General features: G+C 45.4%; 2 protein-coding genes across 2 annotated transcripts in view; one reads left to right on the top strand and one right to left on the bottom strand.

Moving 5' to 3' along the window:
- The first annotated feature begins 3,180 nt into the window (after positions 1–3,180).
- Positions 3,181–7,234, top strand: LOC122371155. The gene is made up of 2 exons (XM_043347288.1): positions 3,181–3,543; positions 5,476–7,234. Exons 1-2 carry the CDS (start codon positions 3,358–3,360, stop codon positions 6,838–6,840), a joined length of 1,551 nt encoding a protein of 516 aa, XP_043203223.1. The 5' UTR covers positions 3,181–3,357; the 3' UTR covers positions 6,841–7,234.
- Positions 7,235–10,644: 3,410 nt separating this feature from the next.
- LOC122371152 (protein vein-like) overlaps positions 10,645–21,332 on the bottom strand; it is an 84,314-nt gene continuing 73,626 nt past the window's right edge. Inside the window, exons 2-8 of the mRNA XM_043347286.1 lie at positions 19,955–20,120; positions 18,532–18,719; positions 17,711–17,810; positions 17,223–17,281; positions 13,361–13,484; positions 12,830–12,986; positions 10,645–11,776 (exon numbers count right to left, since the gene is read on the bottom strand). Coding sequence (XP_043203221.1) covers positions 11,525–11,776; positions 12,830–12,986; positions 13,361–13,484; positions 17,223–17,281; positions 17,711–17,810; positions 18,532–18,719; positions 19,955–20,120 — 1,046 coding nt within the window. The 3' untranslated portion in view covers positions 10,645–11,524. The remainder of the gene's footprint in view (positions 11,777–12,829; positions 12,987–13,360; positions 13,485–17,222; positions 17,282–17,710; positions 17,811–18,531; positions 18,720–19,954; positions 20,121–21,332) is intronic.

Genomic DNA, 21,332 nt, shown 5'->3' with positions numbered 1-21,332 from the left:
GAGAAAGGCTTTTAAATCGGAGATATCCAATTTCAAAGTTGCAGCCATTTGGTTTTGGAGGAGCTAATGCATTTGAATGCCACCTCTGAATTTGTGACGTCAGCGCAGATCTAGCGATTTTAAAACCTTATACTAACATCTCTCTGAAGCAGTGGTGGTAAACATATGCTGTATGCGCGTAACATCTGCTGCACTTTTAAGATACCAAATTATTGCTTCCAGACAGTGTTCTAAAATTTGATTTTGGCTGTGTGTGCCGACAAAGAAAGAAAATTCCTAGGATGAGAAAAAATGAAGAGAATAGCTACAGTATTCTAGTAAAAGAGTGTAAAGCCATTTTTATGCCAATTGATAAAGCAGGGTTTTCTGTCAGGATCTTGACAGGATCTGAAAGAATTATGGATGTGGATGCATTGACTGCGAAGTGCCAAGTCATAACTAGATGCCGGCAGCGCTCGTGCGTTGCCTTGGGCCAGAATTGGAGGATCCATAGCCCAATGACTTCATTAAAAACCGACTTTTGTGTCGCTAGATCGACGTTTCCCGGGATCAGAGGATCCCTCGTCAAAACCGTTATCCGCCCCCCGCACGCGCAGCTTGCACCCCTCGGATATTATCTCGCCGGAATGTCGTGATCAAATGTATTCTTCTTATGACCTGCAAGTTTTGAACCAGTTAGAGCTGCCGTTTACCCTGCAGGCGTGGCAACGTACGAAGGGGTGCAATCGGCTTGCACGCGCATAGCTCATGCACCACAGAGTTAAGCTCAACCAAATGTGCATTATTTTGGAGGCCTTGCCTGGGACTACCATTGAACCGATTTTGAGGTTGATAGCTTAAAATTTCTTTGAGCCAGAGGACCTCACGTCAAGACGGTTTTCCGACCCCAGCACATGCAGCCTGCACCCCTCGCAGACGGTGACCCCCCTGGAAACTGGTTCAAGGTGTTACCGATGTGTCCCGCCAGTATGGCTTTGCCCGTGACCTCGGGTTGACCTGTAGCCTTGACAAAAAATTTCGTGTCACCGAAACTTTGAAGCGGAATAGCATGTGCCAAGAAGCACCGAGCGAACCGAGGCCAGCACCAAAAGTTTACCTCGCCGGAGACGAATCAAACGGTCCCACTTTCGTCCCGATCGGTCCACCCATTTTGACTCCAGGTCCAAAAAAGCTTGGACAAACTCACATACTCACTCACTCACTGACAAACAGGTTCAGCCGAACCAAGGCCCTATATAGAAGGTATGCTCATTAGGCCGAAGCAGCGATTTCCGTGACGTCACAGGTACGAAGGGTCGGACGGCTGTAATGCAATCCTATGGAAAATGACCCAACTTTAGGGCTCTCCCACATAGCTGCCAACCTCGACACTAAGGTAAAAATTATATCACATAAAAGCTCGAATCAAGACGAACAAGAAACCTATCTGACGTTTTTACCTATTACTGACGGCTTAGACTCTATTCAAGTATATTCAGAGCTCTGCATTACCTCACTTTTTCTGCTGTCAATGCCACTACAAATGCCTAGTCGGCGCACGTGCGCTTGTCGAGCGGGGACCACCAGTCGGGCGATTCGGAGCTGCCGCCCAATCAGAACGCCGCAATGCCGTGACGTCATTGGTCGCACACGACACGTTACGGAGATAGGGATGAGACAGCCCTGAGCCGAACCTTTTTTTCAGCGACCCACCAATGGGAATTTCCGGATGCAAAAGCATGCTATCGCATGCTTTTGATCCTCCAATTCTGGATAAACCTGGCTGTTCGAAGGCATAAAACATTTTCTAAAGATGGAATAATGTCATCTTTCCTGATTTTTTTTTTTGATGAAAATATTCTCCCATTACTCATTAGGTGTGATTTTCCACCCGAAATTCTAAAAAAAATGGAACACTGCTTCCAGATGACGTCGTAGGAACAGCGAAGGCTCTGAAAATTAAACAAAAGTAATTGTTGTCTAGTTTCTCAAAATCCGACTATTATTTTTTGATAAATTTTGGAAGCTATTCGTTTTTACTCACTCTTAACCATGCGTCACAACTTTTATGCCAATTCATTAACTCTTTTTTTATTAGGTGGGAGGGCCTCTTTAACAGCTGACGCAAATGCTGTCTCTACGTCCCTGTATTTTGGTGATATCATGTGTCTGTGTGCAGTGTGCACCTCAGGTACTCAATTGCACATTTTCTAGAGCAGAAACTACGGCATGATAGTGGCAAATATAGTGGCGTCACGCCAGCCTGCACATTGACACCCCCCACTTTGTCCTTCGCACCCAATAGCAAGGGATCTTGTTTCTGTGGCGAGGCTTCAAACTACTTCAAGCACATGGAATCGTGATTTCATACACTTCTTGCAAGGTCTGATGTTTCACTGTTGCATCGTTGACCTTATGTCACGTTATTTATGACGTCACTAAGACAATAAGAGTTTTTCGTCAATAACTCCCCTATTCCGATCAAATAATTCCGATCAAATTGTGCTAGCGAGTAGCGAGTTGGGAAAATCACAAATGCAGGTCGCGGCAAGACCTACCAAATTGAGTGGTATGCGGCATAACCTCCTTTTATGACCTGAGTGGCTATCTCCTGACCTTGAACCAAGGTCAACACCCTAAATTGACCTCACCTAGAAAAAAAACTTTATATATGATTCGACGCACTGAGCATGGAGAATAGAATACAAGGATGGCCTAATTGCAGCTCCGCAACTTTTTTTTTGCGAGGCTGTTTAGGTACCAAAAAACAATCCTGTACTTTTTCGTACTTGCCCTGACCACAGAGGCAACCGCTTGACCTGAGACCTTAAAATTGGGTACCAGTTGCTGCGTCATAACTGGGTTCACGCTCATTTTTTTCCACGAGGCTCTAGCTTAATTAGCGACGAAACAGCTACGTAGTTCACACCCTCCCCCCCACTCTGTCTCAGCCGAGATACATGGGGAAAACGAATGGGTCCAGCGCGGATTTATGTCCTACGAGTATATGGCTCAATGCCTCGCTAGTTCAGTTCAGGGCTACCCACCTAGACAAAGGCAGCGTTAGCAGATATGTACGTCGCAGAATGCTACCGATAATGATTGTCTCTTACTCATCATTTTAAAGTGTTTGATTGGTTATCGCGCGCTTGAATGACTAAACCCGACGGGCGGCAGGGATGGGCAGCTCCTGGCGCAAACAGTTGCCGGCTCGGTGTCAGTGGGGTCGCACCTCGCGCACCCCACTGACCGCCGAGGGGAGCTTTTTTTAGCAGCTGGGAACTCAGGCCGTGACAGCAGAAGACCGTACAACTGTCGATCTCCCCAATATTGAGAGTCAGAGCAAGCCCAGTCAGGATCCAACGCAAACGGAAGAAGATGGGACCGGTGAGGGTCACGGCCCGTCTTCTGACGTCATTGATGACGTTGCTGGTGGTGACGTCACTCTTACCATCTACACTGGGCTGCAAAGACACTTCCATCTGCCGATTCTCGTGCTGCACTGCTGTGCCCAACTGTGACGAGGCTAAGCAGATTGACTGCGTCTGCCCGGTACTAGATGAGGTGAGCATTGAGAGCAACAGCATTTCAACTGCAATTGCTTTACTTGACAAGTAATTGTAACCTAATAATGATGCTCCTACCAGCATCATGAACACCTCATAGTCATAAGATAAGTTGGTGGTCATTCCGTCATTTTCCATCCTCAGGACAGCCAAATCCTTTTTCTCCACAACTCAAAGGTCAAACACTCGTAATCCGGGTTGGAGCGTGGTCTTGATCCCGCAAGGACCCTCTCCAGGAGCACTCCTCCAACTGTAGGCAGGCTCCTCTCCAGAAGCAGGCCATGGCCGGGTGCGGCTACCGTTTGCGGAGCCATGGGTAGCTTGTGCGCGTGAGGGGCGGAGCTCCGGTGGAGCATCAGGGTGCCCACCCGACCAATGTCTTCCCCAAATTCCATCATACTCCCGGCTCTGCAATAGTCTCGTCAGACAAAAAGAGCCTAACCCAGCAAAGCAAATAAAAGAGATTCAGGGAACAATCAAAAACATTACTTATGTCCTTAGCAAATCATCGCTGGACTAACAATTTCATACACTTTAAAAATCAGAGGAGGTATGGCCACGACTCTTGAGTGGTTCATAATTTATCGGTGGAGTCGGTAAACTTCAAGTCTGAAGTCGCAACCAAATGGGTAAGCTGATAAGGGTTGTCCCTTACTATGCAATATCTAAACAAAATAAAAGCATAGGATAACTTAATTACAATAAATACGACGGATAGTTTTCACATCTTATCTTGCACCACGTTTGATACGAAGAAAAAAAGGTGTGCTGGAGCATTACAATAATTTCGGTGGCGGATCTAGGACTTTGCATGCCTTGGAGGTGGGCCCACACCCCAAAAAGGATGGTTCCCGAAGAGTTCTCTTTCGCTTGTCATTCGCTGCAGTGCAGTTCAAGACCTTTGTCATGCAAAAATTGTTCAGTCTTCTTTTAATCTTATAACTGGTGGGGGCCGGGGGGGGGGGGGAATCGGCTCAACCTGTACTTTTTTTTTGCTCTCGACGGGGAGCCACTTAAGCTAGAGGCTCGAAATTTAGTGACTTTTCTTTACTATTCATTGAGCACATTATGTCAAATTCTTTAGTTTCTAGCTTGCGCAGAGGCGTCTCTAGGACGAGTTTATCGGGGATAATTTTGGTCCAGCTTTGACTGTTCCGACATTCGCCGCTAAGCAGCGGCTTGCTTAGGTTTGTACTGGTGATGTGGCACCACCCGTCATATATGTGCACCTAAAGACTATGTGACGTCATTTCACAATGAAAATGTTTGAATAGGCGGATCCAGGTACCTGAGAATGTACTGTAAATGTACTATCAATGTACTGTCCCCGTCTTAGCGTGCCTGAATTCGCCTTTGCTTAACGAAATCGTGCATTTTGTGCTCACGTTGCATATTTCACATGATATATCACACATCATGTCAAAAGACACATGACCTATTAAGACAAAAAACATCATCCCAAGTTAGCTTACCTGAATTCGCCTATGATTTTTGAAATATCCAAAATACTGGAATATATATGAAGGCCCAGTTCATGAAGAAGGGTCCCCTAAAGTTTCCTCAAAATCGGTAAAAAAAAGAAGTTATAGCTTTTTAGTAATGAGGTGTGAATCGTTATTTTTTTTTTGCTTCCAGGAACCCCATTTTGACCTTTTATAGTCAATCTGATTTCTGAAAGTTAACGATGAAAGCAATCAAAAGACGTTTGTCCCATTAAAGATCAGGCATTTAGCTTTTGAGATATCTAAACGTAGTCTAGAGAGCCCACCATTAGGGCTAATGCAAGGAAAACGTCCACATTTTGTCAATTTTGAGGCTGCTGGAACAATTATAATGTCCAAAATGTTCCGTTCTCGTAGTTCCACCAGTAATAAGCATGTGAGGATAAAACCATTCGTCTGATGGGCTGTTTCGGTTTGTACGGTTTCAGATGATACTGACGCCCGACTCCATCCCGGCCGGCACCACTTCTCTAAGCATCTCCAAAGTGTCCAACTTGACCATCGGAGGACACTCTTTCCATCGTCTGAACTCACTGATACACTTCACCGTGAGCGACATTGGAGCTGTTATCATCGGAAGAAAAGGGATGAGTCTGCATCCCAAAAATGTGCTTCGCATTTTCATCGCCAGAAGGGTTGAGTCATTGAACGTTGACGAGCATGGTTTGACAGGCAAATGGCAAACCGAGCCTGAACAGACGACGATCATATTCGAGGAAATCAAAGAGCTCAACATCGCTTCCAGAGGACTCAGCTATGCGACTTCGGAGTCGGACGAAGGGCTCACTGTCAGGATCAGTAACATCGCAACCCTCTCGCTGGCCTCAAAGGCGTTTGACGCCCGCATCAGAGATCTCCTTCTAGAAAACGTTAGCATGCCACAATGTCACATGGGAACTTTTGAAAACAAAATCCACTCACTGGAGTTGAATAAGGTCACAATACTGGATGTCAAAACGCGATGTTTCAATAGCGTTGGGGAGCACGGCAACGGCCTAGATTGTGGAGTCCACATCACAAACAGCACGCTGGGAACTGTGAAGTCGCAGGCGTTCTCCGGAAATATCACAAACATCAAACTAGATCAAAAAACCCTGGTTGGAAAAGTGAATAAGCATGGTTTTCAGGTGCAGGCCAAGGACTTCATCGTCAAAAATTCCAAGATCGACACCCTAAGCTCCAAAAGTCTTTCGGTCACTTGCAAGAAAACTTTTGCAATCAAGGATGTAAGCATCGGACGTCTTCGCACTGACGCATTCAAAGACGTACGGGCGGTGCGGCAGAGTGTCCCTACAGTAAGCCTGGAGTCCCTAGAAGTTGGTGTCGCCGAGCCCGGATCGCTGTCTTTCCAACGCTGCCTCTGCGTGGATGCCTCTAAGCTTCACATCCAGCTGTCTGACGAAGAGAAATGCCCGACAGAGCAGTGGGCCCGCAGGATTCTGGGAGTTACGGATCAGCAGGCGCTATACTGGGAGATTCGTCAACTGTACCAAAGTCTGCGTGAAAGCAGCAGCGGCTGTGATAAGAACGGGGAACCTCAATTGACAACGGCAGTCGAAGACGAGTCGTGCCCGTACCCAGACGACGCAGAAGAGGTAGTGGAGAGCGGCGTGAGCGGTGAAGAAACCAGCGAAGGTGTCATCTCTGACGAAAAACGTCCCAGTGGTCAGAATGAGACAGGTTCGAGTGGAGGAGTGTCTGCTTGCTGGAAGTGGGCCGCCATAGTACTGATGGTGGTGGTGGTGGTGGCGGTGGTGGCGGTGATGTTTGCACTGAAGATGTGTACATTTTAACCCGCGCCCCACTGGGGTCTGCGTATAACACTGGGGGGGGGGGGGGGGCTATTCATAGCCCCCCTCCTAACTCCGAAACTACTGGGCCGATCATCAAAATTCAAACGGCGTCTGATAGCTCCGGAAAAACTGTCAAGCGAAACCTAATTTCATTGACCTCGAGGTCACTGATGACGTCACAGGTCAGGTCAAAGTAAAAATTATTAGCATTTTGGCTTCTTCACGTTTTGGGCTCTGGCCGCCGTCTTACAAGTCAAATCAGGCTCATTTTTGGTTCACACACTCGTGAACAGATGCTCTAGATACTCTGAGGGTACCAAACTTGTACTTTGTTTTTCAGGTCAAGGTCAGGTCATCACAGGTCACGAAAATATTATATCATCCGTCGGTCACGTGACACATGTTTTATGGTCCATTTAGGCCAAACATTTCGAATTTGATGTCGTTTGTGTCATTCGAGGTCATTTTGAGTCAAATTTAGCTTAGGCCAGGTCACTTTCAGGTCAAAAAAGGTCAAATTTCGAAGCTATAATTTTTCAACAAAAAAAGGTATCTATTGAATGCAGTTTGAGCTCAGAAACACGATGGTGCTATTTATATTGGCGTACGATGTCAAATTCGTGCTGAAAAATTGATTTGAAAAATTAATAATTGTTAATTTTTTGCAATAATGCGTATAACTTGGCCATTTTTGAAGATATTTAGCTAAAACTTGCTAGAGTTAGTCATAATAAAGCGTTCTATCACATATATTTCGTTTTTTTTGGAAAAGTAAAAAAAAAAATTGAAAAAAATGTAAAAATATAAATTTTGAATTTTATTATATACAATTTTCGACATTTTCAACATTTCGAAAATCCGAGATAGCAGTTTGATAGCGCAGTCTATTCTGAGTACTCTCATGCAAAGAAATTGGATCTAGCTTAAAAACTGAGCTCTTGGGAGCGATTGCCGTGGTTCAATGTTTTGCGTCGAAATCGGCCGAACATGACGTCACTCTGACGTCATTTCCGGCCGACCTATGGTAGATACGAAGTTCAAATTTTGACACAAGGTGTCAAATTGATGCAGCCGAAGGTACTGAAAGTTTGGCGTCGATACGTCAAGCGGTTTGGAAGGTATTGCAGAAAAACGGGAGGGGGGCTATAAATAGCCCCCCCAGTGGGGCGCGGGTTAATACATATTAAGTGCTCTTTCTTGTAGTTAACTCAGGCAAGGATGCGGCGTTTACCCCGCGACCCATTGGGGGAGGGGGGTAAAGGGCCTCCGTGGTTTTTCGCAGATAACTCAGAAACGGCTACCAATGGGGATGTTCGGCTTATTTCCTCACCAGGTGGCAGCACTGCCTTCTTTGGACACAGAAACTGTGGCGGCGAATGCGCCACTGTGTTTTGCACTGTGTGGAGTCCGTGTCGGTTCGAGGGACTGAATTTCGGTGAATTTGATAGCAATTGATTTGAATTTTGCTCAGATGGGTTGTGAATTTATATTCAGCAAGTGTCACAAACATGGAAAGGCGAGTTAACAAAGGACAGGAGACTTAGAAAGGCTTCAATTGACGTAGCCGAAGAGAGGCGAGAAGCCGAAGATAGACCGACACCAAACGGTAATTCCATGGATTTGCCATGGATGTAACACGTTTCCAGACATTTTTTTTTTGGTGAGCATGACTAAGAATATAAATAGTCTTACTTAACTCATAGCTGGATCTTGTATTGCGGCTATTGCCCATATGAAGTAATTTACCTGTATAAGTTTGTGGGCATATCAATATAGGAAATTGACCTGCCCTTTGAGAAAGGCATTGAAAGATGATACATGCTGCTGAGAATGATCATATAAATTCAATGCATTTTTATAAGATTCATTGCAAGCATTTTTAGCAGTGTTCTACTTTGTCTGGTACCAAAGATGTTGCATGCAGATAAAGGTTTTGATGGAAAAAGACAAATAGTATCTATTTTGAGTACACCAGCAACCAGGAGGTAAATGTAATAGAACTTTAAGCTACCTACTATTTATGAATTGTTACAAGTATTGATCATCCTACATGGTGTTACAGGTGCCCAGTGCAGTCATGCTTCTGGTGCGGTGTCAGTTTTAGACCACTTCCATTTACGGTGAAGGATCGTTGCCTCATGGGTTGATGGCGAATTCAATGAACTTTGATATTCTATATTTGCGATTTCTTTCTTTCAAATATTTAACAAATGAGAGCAAAAAATCCACTAAGTGCGTACTCTTATACGACTTCACCCTATTTTTCTTTTTTAATGATTGGCTCGTAAAACATTGCGCGTGTGCGCCTTACGAGTTCCTATTGACTAATTATCAAGTCCCGGAACCGTTCTAGAATTAGAACAAAAGTTCCGTGCAGGGAGACAGTGAGCTATTAACATTACACAAACACCAAAATGCTTAATTCACCTACAAGAAGCACACATATTACTGATTCGTAATACACTCTCAACCCACCAAATCAATATCTTCTCAACTACTGTTCCACTAATGGTGCTGGTATGCGATTATTCTATCGGTTAAGCCGGAAGATCGTGGCAAAATACGGTCTGACTCCTGCAATGTGTTATCGGTATTAAGTGGAGGGGGGAGGGGGCCACCGATAAAGACTATCACACAGGATGTAAAGAATATGCACATTTATTACGATAGCAAATGGAACTGCCATTACTTAGTTCGACAATACAGACGTAACACATAAATAGATGACAGGATTGGGCAGGATAGGATGGGGTGGGGATAACATGGGGTAAAAGTTGAGTGGGACGGGGTATAAACATGGAGTTATAAGGATGAGACAGGGTAGGCAGAGTAGAGGTGGGGTGGGGCGGGGGTAATATTGGATAAGAAGGATGAGGCAGAGTCTCACAGAGTAGAGTATCAGGGTAGGGGTAGCATGTGGTAATAATAGGGGTGGACTAGGATAATGCAGAGTAGGTAGAGGTGGGCAGTGTAACACAGGGAGGGGATAACGGTTGGGGTTACGTGGGGTACTAACTATTAATGGTGGGATTGGATAACGCAGATTGGAGGTGGGACCGGCTAACAGAGTGGAGGGGTGTTTGTGGAGGAATGGAGTAAGAAGGTAAATTGGGTGATGTATGGAGGGTAGAATAGAGTGAGGTAACACGGGGCATGAGCGATGGAGTGGGGTAACTTAGAATAGAAGGGATAGGGAAAATGTGGGGTAACATGGGGTTAGGAAGGTGTAGTGGGGCGGTATAACATGAGGTGGAACACTTTGGGGTAACATGGGACTGAATAGTGGTGAGGAGAAGTAAGAGTAAGACATGGTAAGATTTGTTACTGCGAGGAACGACGGGTTTAAGTTGCGGTAGGTAGGGACAAGGTCGGGGCACAAAAATGATGGCGTATTGCGGAGCGCATTTCTCTCTTCTCCCTCCTCTCCCACTCTCTTTCTCTATCCCTGCCTCTTTCTTTCCCTCTCCTTACCCTATAGGTATCTCTCTCCATCTCTCTGCCTCTCTCTCTCTCTCTCTCTCTCTCTCTCTCTCTCTCTCTCTCTCTCTCTCTCTCTCTCTCTCGCTCTTCTCTCCCGTTACCAGTGTGCTGGAGTGTCACCATCATTCTGCATCCTCTGTTGAGTGTTTGATTCGAGTGTAAGAAGACGGGGAAATCAAATTCGTGTTTCTGTTTGTGAAGAAAATAATACAAAAAAAGAGAGCGAGAGAAGGAGAGAGGGAGAGAGATAGAGAGAGAGAGAGAGAGAGAGGAGTGGGGGTAAGAGAGGCTGGCGACCACTACCCACAAAGACAAGACGGCACCTTCACAACAACAATATAGTATTAGCTGCATCAGTACATTATTAATCGGTCTGATTCAAAGACCTGCTCAAAGACAGACATACAGGCATGCGAATATATACAGGCGCTCTGTCGGTGACGTCATAACATCACCGACCATACGGCACAACACATTGAGCAACAAAATATTATAGTTTTAGTACCGAACGGTAGCTGAGGCCCGCGACTGGCAGAAGAAGAAAACAAAACCGACATGGTCACGTGACATAGGAAACTTTCTCAGCCTCTGGCTGGCACACGCGTTCGATTCATCGAACCCGAAGTGAACAGTGCTCGCAGCGACCGGCCGCGGCGATGCCAGATGCGAGAGTTGCCAGATTCTCGGCCCTGGCACAGATATATCAATTATCGAGGACATTGGTGACTAGATCCACATCGCGGCGAACAACGCAACCAGTAGTTGGCGTTCTCGCCGCCAGAGGCGCTACTAGCGCGTTACATCCGCGCCAGGCCGTCTAGGAGCCACGCCGCATTCAAATGAACTTTGTACAAATATAGGAAAATATCTTCCAGCGAAAAGATATTTCAGACACCAAAAAACATGAGGCCAACATCACATCCCTGCAAGACACCGTCAATGGTTTGGCCCACCCGGCCATACCACCCACAACTCTAGCATTTCACCACTCACTAAAAATACTCATCTCACACAATCTTCCGCAAACTTCCTTCCCTTCACTTCACACCTCTCACTTTCAACTAATAAATATCACTTGCGGTACGCATCACCGTGCGTCGAACTTCCCACTCACTTAGTCATGGAATTCAAAATAGAAATATCCTTGGTCCTGCGAACGTGCTTCAACCACCACTACCACCTCGTCTCACGCATGGCCTAATGACTAAGCAAGCCTCTTTGGTATTGACTCATCAGGGCCGGTCACCAGGTCTAGAGTTTGCAGAAGGACATCCAGTTCCTTCACACTCTTTTGCGTTGGTAGCGACACAGCCCCGTCGCGGGCGACGTCGGAGCCGGCGGGGGGCGCCCGACGTAAGTCCGTCGAAGACGACGAGGACAGTTTCGTCGTTTCCGACGGCGGCGACGGAGGCGGCGAGAGGTCGCTGGGACGACTGACCGGAGTGGCAGCCGGGACCTGCCGGGACAAAACGACAGTGTGTTATCCGGGGGCTTCAACAGCCGTTAGACGGGCGTCAGGGGCAGTATGTGAACTCAGGGAACAGCAGCCGTTAGACGGGTGTCAGGGGCAGGATGTGAACTAAGGGAACAACAGCCGTTAGACGGGTGTCAGGGGTAGGATGTGAACTGGGGAACAGCAGCCGTTAGACGGGACAGTACCTACATACGTGAAATGATGAGGGAACAACAGTCGATAGGCGGGAGTCGGGTTCAGAGTAACATGGGGACCTGGAGGACCAGCAGTATGCGACCTAGGGACCTGCAGACGAAACAACAGTAAGTGACCTGGAGGTACAACAGCCGTTAGACGGGTGCCAGGGACAGTATGTGACCTCAGAAGTCAGAACCTTGAAAACAGCGGCCGGGATCTGCGGGGATGAAACGGATTTCAGGGGGGGGGGGGGTTGAGGGACAGAATGGGTTCCCGGGGACCAGCGGCGGGAACCTGCGGGCAAAACCACCATCAGAGGCAGTAGCGGCGGAACACCTTCAGTTAAAGGGGGCACTGCCGACATTTGGTCCCATTCTTTCCATGCAACGCCCAAAGGACTAATGTTAAAATGCCAAAATCAAAGGGGCATGGTGCCCCGGTGCCCTCCCCGTTCCGCCGCCTATGATCAGAGGGGTGTCAGAAACAGTGAGACGATAGAAGCGACTTGAGGGAAACGTAACGACAATTTTATACATACAATGAAACGCTTCGATTTAAACAATTGAGCGGTTGGAGAGAAATGTCCGTGTCCTCGTAATTATGTGACGATGTGACGCAATTTTCCGAACAACACTAGATAGGGGAGCATTGAAAAGACAAAGCTGAAAGGGCTGAAACGACTAGTCAAAGCGACAAAGAAGAACGATGCAATGGTACTGGGAAAACCTCTCTTCATTTTCAAAGTTAGTTAACAGTAATAAAATTAGCCGCAAGAAATTATCAAATGGTGAATTAGGCTCAAGAAAAAGAGCACGCGAAATAAAAAAGAACTGTTGTCATGACAACCTGCGCGCTGACCTGTTCGCTTCGGCCCGCCGGCAGCTGAGGTGGCCGTCTCATCGACGTCGGTGCCGCCTCCGCCGGCTTCGAGGCTTCGTCTGTTGCCATGGCGACCGTACCGTTTCCCGTTGCCATGGCGACCGCACCGTTTCTGCATTGGGCTCGACCCCGCGGTCTGAGGCGACAGAAGAAAAGAAGAAAAATGTTATTAAAAATACATAGATAAGGCGAAATTTACAGGCATGGGGGCCGCTTGTCTTCCAGAAAAACAGCTTTAACTTTTGTGGAAAGGGAAGTGACTCTAGGCACATTACAAAAAAGCTCTTCTTTTGTCACAAGTTAAACAAGATGGAAATAAATTATGAGTATTTTTTAATCATTTATATATAATGCCAAAACAAACGGTAAAGCTCTAATAAATATTAAATGAACCAAACGTTATAATTGAAATAATCGTCCTTCCATCAAAGGCGTCAAACGACTGTATCATTCCTCTAATGACGTCAAACATCTGTATCTTTCCTGATTCCTCCAATGACGTCATAATACCTGCTGCGGCGTCGCCAGAGTACAGCAATCAGTAGAAGCAGCAGCAGCAGCACGGATAGCCCGCCCAGAACCAGCACCAGTGGCTGAAACTGGCCCGCCTTCAGCAGCGGCTCGTCCGGACGCTCTGGAACATGCATTGTGCGCATGCGCGTGCAGAAGTTAGCAGGTTAGCTGGGGTTAGGCGGGTTAGTGGCAGGCGTTAGGTGTGTTTGGTGTAAATAGTTGTTGAGTGGAGTTGAGGGTTTGACGTGAGAATGTAGAGTTGGTTTAGTTATTTGGGATGAAGTCCTGTGAAACGTGATTGTTTTTTTTTTTTACTCAGGCGTTGTTGTGCGTATACGACGGTCGTTAATCCTATTTTGTCTCTGCGAAGACTATGCAATACAAATTAATTTATGGCCCAGACACGAGGTCTAAGTAAAAGTGTTAACCAACCTAGGACATAGGGTAGAGTGGGGCAAAGCGCCCAGGGCGGGTCAAACGCCCACCCCTCTTTTTTATGAAATGCTCGACTTTTTGAAGAATTCTCGATAGCCATTTTCAAGAACGAGCAGGAATCTACTTTTGCCCCCTTTTTCGGTTCTACAAGTGGGTTGTTCTGGACGTAAGATAAAGATTAGTTTATTTCAGACAATTTTTAGATATTACATGTTTCCATACTACTAAAAACTTTGTCTGATAGAGATTAAAGTAGGCAATGAAATTTAGCTACGTAGAACTTGCGGATTTAAGCTATGTTTTGAGCATTTACTGGTTTGCAACACAATCGTCACACGCTTAATTTTGGTGGACTTCGTTTTGAATGTGCTGTTGGGGTAATACGCCCACTTTGGTGTGGGGCAGAACGCCCATCATGGGCGTTTTACCCCTAATGGGAGTTATACAGTACGGGTATTTGCGAGCATTTTTGGCTGAAAGTGAGTGTCGGGATACGTTTCTAATGCTCAGGATTCTTATGAAATATGCAATATACTGGTTAGTATCGCCTGGAACAATTTATTCGCACGAACTAATCTCCGCTCACCAAGGCGGTGACAGCCCGTTGACTGAATGAGGAGTGGGGTGGTAACAACAGTGTTCAAGATGTGTTTAGTGGTGTAATCTATCGATTTAAAGTCAAACAAAATGAGAATGGATAAATACTGCATTCTTTTGTCAGAGTACCGAGCGTGTAATGAAACGTTCAGGACTGGGCGTTATGCCCCACTCATATGGGCGTTATGCCCCATGGGTGGGGCAAAACGCCCGATTTGTAGTCCTCTCAATTCGGATGGCATATCTAAAAAACCATGCATGCCACTTGTTTCTGATGTGTTATTCGAAGAAAGCCAAGGTAATGAGCTACCAGATCAGCTGCCTAGTTGTCTTTCAAATTTGTAAGATAAAGAGATACTGGGGCTGGAAAGTTAGGGTGGGCGCTTTGCCCCACCCTACCCTATCCCGAAAGATTTTTGAAGATCAGTCAATTCATTCGAGTAAAAAATATGTTTCTGTTTCACACATAGATCGGGTGTGGGAAATTGCTTATGTATATAGCTGGTAATTATACCCAAGCCCTACATAATATTTATTGCGTGTGCAAAACGATATTTTATGTAAGAGAGCCGCTCAAGTTATCCTGAAATATGTGTTGTGTGTATTGCTTTCTACTTTTACGAAATGTAAAAGCGATCACAATCACTATTGACAGGTAAACTGAGCAAGCTGCTCCAACAAAAATTAATCTACAAATATCTGGTCTAGAACAACTAGGCAAAACCTCGAAAAAAGACCACGGGAATATGCATGCCAACTAAAAACGATGTGGTTCGTTGGGTTCCAGGAAAAGTAAGCACTGTTGCTACCAAACGAGCCAAAATTGGCCGTCTCTTAGAACAAATAATAAGAGGCAATGCTATCAAACAAAAACTAGTCAAACCGCTCTACTGGCTGGCTTGAACTCAAAAGTCACGGTTAATTACAATAGCGCACAAACAACCAAACACCAGCTGGTTACATGTAAAGCTCTGTCACACCAAAACAATCTACAAGTTTATCTAACACCTATCGCATTCGACGCTTTGGCCGCCGGCGATCTACACATCAACCACAACGTGAAAAGCATGCGCCGTCGGTGGGATTCGAACTCACGGTCGCTAGCCCCAATAACCGGCCAGAATGCGTCTAGTGGCTTCCGGGCCTAAGGTGTGGCCCCGTGGCAGTACTGTGCGCACATACACACAGACAGACGCACAAACAGGGCATAAATGTCAGCTGTGACGGGCACACTGCCTTTTACGAAGAAATGAGTTAAGGGGACATAATTATGCCCCCATCAGGGTAGTGACTAAGCACACCTGCAAAAGTACTTCTTTTCTCAAAAGTCAAACAAGATAAAAAGATGATATGAGTATACAAGATTTTTTTATAATAGATTTACGCGAGCTTTAGGTCTGCAAACGCAAACTAATTGAACATCTGAGTCAATTTACGGGGGTGGAAAACAGCGATCCCATATGCCAGCTATTCACATTATAGTTTACATGACGTAGCCGCAACAGAAGACAGGGTAAACACTTCAAATAGAATACGTTGCAGTCAGATGGGAAAGAGTCAAACGGTACTCTAGTCACATTTCACGATTTTTTCACATTACACGATTTACGACTACATGAAAGGTGTAAGCCCTTTGAACACTAAACTTTGCACTAAGCTCTCAATATTACCACAAACTCGTGACAAAAACTGTCTCTGTAACCAACAGAAGGGCAGCACTTGCACGTCATACACTGTATGTATCATCGGCGATCAATTATGTGATCAAATGTATGATCAACTGTTATTACCTGAGTGGACCATTGCTGGTTCCTCTCCCTCCATCTAGCAGCATGTAAATATACGGCATGTACTGATTTTACGCAAATGCACCTCTCCTCTCATACCGGTTTTCAGATAAAATATTTCATTGGTCTCATCAGCACAGTATTGCAAGATGCGTGGAAGAACACGTCTCTCTTACACCCTACTCAACTGGTTACCATCAGACTTTTTGACACGACGAGCTTGGACATAGTCAAAGAGAAGATCGCATTATTTGGAAACGATGGGTATTCTGATATAGTTTAACACGATTTTAGGTGCAGGTTTGAAGGACAGTGATGTGACTTTTTGTGGTAAGCAAAAAGGCTCCATTTTAACATCCGATGGGTCCTTGTGGTTGACAATACAGTGAGCTATAATAGTGCTGTGAACAGCCTGTGTTGCACTTTTATGTATGAATGAGGCATTGCCAGAATGATTTATAAAAAAGATACGCTTACATCAAAGCAAACACGTTTATATAAGGAATGCAGTTTACGAGAAAAATGCCAATGCAGAAAACCATTAAAATCAGGTTCAAAACGTATGCATTGTAGTTGCTGAGCGAAAGACTTAAGAGTAATGGAATTTCTCAAAGTTGTAGAAAAAACAGTAAAAATATTGAGGCAAAAGAAAAAAGAAAGAGTAGCATAGATAGGTATGAGAAAGTAGGAGAAACGTAGCGACAGAAGGAAGAAGAGGGAAGGAAACTCAGATTAAACAGTGCAGAGAGAGAGGGAGAGAGAGAGAAGAGAGAAAGAGAAAGAGAGAGGGAGAGAGAGGAGAGAGAGAGAGAGAGAGCGAGAGAGAGAGAGAGAGAGAGAGAGAGAGAGAGAGAGAGAGAGAGAGAGAGAGAGAGAGAGAGAGAGAGAGAGAGAGAGAGAGAGAGAGGGAGGGAGGGAGGCAGAAGGGAAGAAAGTTGTTATTACGTTTGCGTTAGGCTAGTACTTTTTACGCAGCATTTTCCTTTAATCCCGTTTGCCATGCTTATTATTAAACACCCTCACCAGGCACCAGTACTTACGTTTAATCGCGTACACAGTTTTTCTTTCACATCGTTTGCCTTTGAAGCCCTCTGCGCATCTGCGAAAAATCATGAACACGTTAGACGAAGTAAGGATTTTGCACTTTATCGGATACTGTAAGAATCAAAATACAAATTTTAACCACTCACGGTAAATAAACGGTGATGAGGAACGGATAAGGCTTGTAGCTAATGCAAATGATTTAGGTATGAGAAATACCTAAATCACACTGCAATACTGTATGATGTGAGTGGATTCCAAGCAACTGCTGTTGATGCAAAGTTTTATCAAAGATAGAATAATAATAATTTGAGTTCAGCCATATTGTGATCACATGATATTAACCAAAAGTGCACACTAAAATGTCTTATCCCATGCATAAAACACAGCAGCTGAACATATTCCATGTTTTTTTTTCTGGTCCCTAGCTTTTTATTTCTCGTTTTTAGCACTGTTACCTAAGTGTTTACAATCAAAACATACTCACTGGCAAACGTACTCCATGACACTCCTATAGAGCGTACAGGAGCCGCCATTGAGGCAGTACGACGGTATGTCGCACGCTTCAGCTGCTCGCCACGAGTCCGCTGTGAAACAAACGCACACACACGTGACGTCACAAGATCCAGCCAATCAGCGTGCTGGGTTTGATAAAACACCGCATAAAACATTTCCTATCATGCTGTTTGAATGAACTGCTATAAAGAAATCGCACAAATTACACTTGTTAGATGATCTAAGCACCAATCCCATTTTTATTTTCATAAGTTTCATAAAAATCATGTCTCAAAAACTGTCCCTCCGTGGAAACTTTGACGTCAAAGGTTCTACCAATCATCGTGTTCCATTTCGCCACCTGTCACCAGATGGACTGACTGATTTTTCGTTTGAGTTATTGGCAACGGAAATCGACGTTCGTTCATCAATTGACGACACGTCAGACGAGTCCAGCTGAAGCGTCATTTTGGGCTTGGGGAGCAGCCAAGAGGCACCCGGGATCCTTCCCTCCCTACCCACATGGGGAGTGGGCAGGGTCACACAGGTCAGTTTAACACATCATTCCAGCTTAATATTTCTCCTTATCCTATCATACCACCGCCCATTTTGGTTTAAATAAACTGAAATGACTAACGCGACAAAGGCAAAACAATACTACCAGCATTTCTGTTACTTTTGTAATATTTTTTTTTGTATTATAAAAAAGCAAACCTTCAATGACATGCTCATTATGCAACAATGAAATCATCACTCCCTGCTTATTCTATCATCATGCCAAACACCCAACGCATTCAACACCCCAAAACTCACGTGGCTTGGGTTTGTCGGGTCCGGTCGGTTTAGGGGTCGGAGGTGGCCGTACCCGCCTCTGGAATACGGCCACCCGGGCTCTTTTTGAGCTCTCGCCGGCCCGGTTTTTCGCTCTGCACTGGTACGATCCGGCGTCGCCCGGAAGGACGCGTCGAATGATCAGCAACGACTGGATCCGCCTCTTCTTCCTGGGGGACGGATAGAATGGTTTAGCGTAAGAGCGTAGGTTCGAATCCGAGGATGGGATGTGCTTTATGGTGTGAGTGATGACGGATGGAAAATTGGCTTGCTTCTCATTACAGCAAGCTATGAAATTAGCATCAACAACTGGCATTGCTTGAAGAAAAAAAGGTTTATTGTTTTATTCCATTTAATAACTATTATTTGTTGATTATTTATTCCCTACCTTATACAACAATACCTACCAAATGCTTGTTTGAATAACGGACAGCTTGTGCGTTACATGGTAGCAATCCCACATTTGGCAAATAACCAGTGTCTGTCTTATTCCATCGTACAAGGCACGATCACTTTTCGGCCGGAGTTTTCACTCTGAGAACTAATTAATAGTCATGACATCGGAAAAGGCGAGACGTTCTCACTAAACCAAACTGTCTAACTAAATTTATGAAATTTATGGAATCCAACAATACTGAACAATTGTCTTACTAAACCAATGCGACCCTGAATATCCTGTGTAACCTTGTCACGGATAGTCCATTAACGAATACATTCATAAAGTATTCAACAGCGACCACCTGCCCTGCTTGCGCAACTAAATTAGATTACCCTCGCTGTTGTTTGTCCTCAGACAACACTCGCTAGCATAAATTTTCTAGATCCCAGCGTATGACTACCATTTATCATCAGAAGGAAGCAAATTTGACATCTTGGCTTGCTGCCAAGTAGCCCCCGGTCACTTCATGAACTTGGCGTGGGATTTATCCTCAGAAAACATTACGTTAATAGCTGGCGGCAGTTGTTTACTCTAGCCAGCGTTACAACATCAAAGGGTGCGAGATTGAATGGAAATCTGTTGGCATTTAGCGTTAGTGCTTTGGTCAACAGGTGATAAGGTTTCCGGCAGCAGAGCCGCAACCGTCTTGGTCTTAAATTGAGCGTTGAACTTATTCATGATCGGCGATCTAAGACAAACATATGAGAAACAATACCATTCGTGTGTTACAATCGTGGGCAATCGTATTCTGACGGAGCAAGTAGGCATGCAATTGCACATATACTGGCAGAATGTGTTCCCACACAAAATGCTGTCATCTATCTTCACCACTCTGCTCACCTGCGCCTTTCTCCCTCTCTCTCTCTCTCTCTCTCTCTCTCTCTCTCTCTCTCTCCCCCCCTCTCTCTCTCTCTCTCTCTACCTTCCTCCCACCTCCCATCTCTTCACTCTAGTACAATTACTCACTTCTTAGTCCTGAACCGTATCCTTCTACTGGCGTTCACGGGCCTTCCGTTGTGATACCAGGATACCCTTGGTAATGGAACACCCCGTACTCGACACTGTAGCCTCAGGCGACGGCCGGCTGGTAGTCGAACACTCTTCATCTTGGCGATACGAGGAGGCGAGCGACCTGAAAACGAGGGAAAGGGTGGTAAGTAAAACGAGGGTTAAATGAGTCAACGGAGACGTTGAAGGGTGGTTAAACAAGAATAAAAAAAATGAAAGGGTAAGGGCATATATATTTAATGGGATATTGAGGCAAAAGAGTGACAAACGTGTAAACTCAGTGACAATAGGGAGATGCGACACAAAAATCGCATATCTGTGACATTTATTCAGTTCTTCAAATTAAAAAAAAAAATGTTAAAATAAAACAGCTCCTTCCAATTCGTCATAATGTATGAAACGAAAATCCACTACAATATTACAACTCCCTTGCCAGCCACCAGGTGAACCCTCCTTTAGCCGAGCCTCTGTCAACCTTGTCACCGACTGCTAAAGCGGGCAGCACTTCAGACAGACAGCCATCCACCAGCACATCGAATCAGGGTCAAGGTCAGCACAGGTCACGTGACCTCACGAGCGGGCGGCCGGGCGGGCGGCAGGATCAAAGGATGTAGGTCAAAGTTCACCGCTGTCGCCGTCGAGGGTTTGCGGAGGGTCGGTTTGGAAAGGATCAGTTGGATTTGGCTGGGGGTGGAAAAGGCCTCGGATGGAGGTGTCGAGTGAAAAAGGTTAGGACGAGTCTGACAGGAGTTGTGGCGCCACTAAGTGGTTTCTTGGCATGAGCTGTAGCGGGCCCGGTGCTGGCGACACTTCAAGATAGACTGGAGCAAAACATAGCGAAGGTGTACGAGCGGGTTGATATGGTGAAATCGCAGAATTCGTGAGAAAAATCATGAGTTTTTGTTAGGTTAATGCAGTGAACGGTAGACAGTGTTTGTGTTCGATGTGATTCTTTTTTTCAAGTAGTGTGTGAATTTGTGGTATCGACATAATTTGTAATTGCAAGATTACAAATCATGTCGATAATGGTAGATGACAAATGACAAATGACAAATGGTAAATCAAGTTATGGCTTAGTAATCGTGTCTTTTTTATGTCACATAAAAGACTCCTTCACGTTTCCATGGATACCGTTTGTCTTCACCGCGTTTCCATGACAACCACTCATCCCTGCCGTCTGCTCGTCTCCGGAGAGGCGCTGGTGGCGGCGAGACGGCTGAGATTTGTATCAACAGACCAGCCGCCATGTTGGTTTTGGCTTCGAATGCGCCCGACCGTGGCGAGGTTTGAAACATGGACGAGTCCACTTGCCGCCGAGGGGAGGTCACTAGGACAG

The sequence above is a fragment of the Amphibalanus amphitrite genome, unplaced genomic scaffold (genome assembly GCF_019059575.1).
Source record: "Amphibalanus amphitrite isolate SeventyFive unplaced genomic scaffold, NRLGWU_Aamphi_draft 001211F_arrow, whole genome shotgun sequence".
Taxonomy (NCBI): Eukaryota; Metazoa; Arthropoda; class Thecostraca; order Balanomorpha; family Balanidae; genus Amphibalanus; species Amphibalanus amphitrite.
The sequence above is the reverse complement of the archived record's forward strand: the minus strand, read 5'-3'. Positions and strand labels throughout refer to the sequence as shown.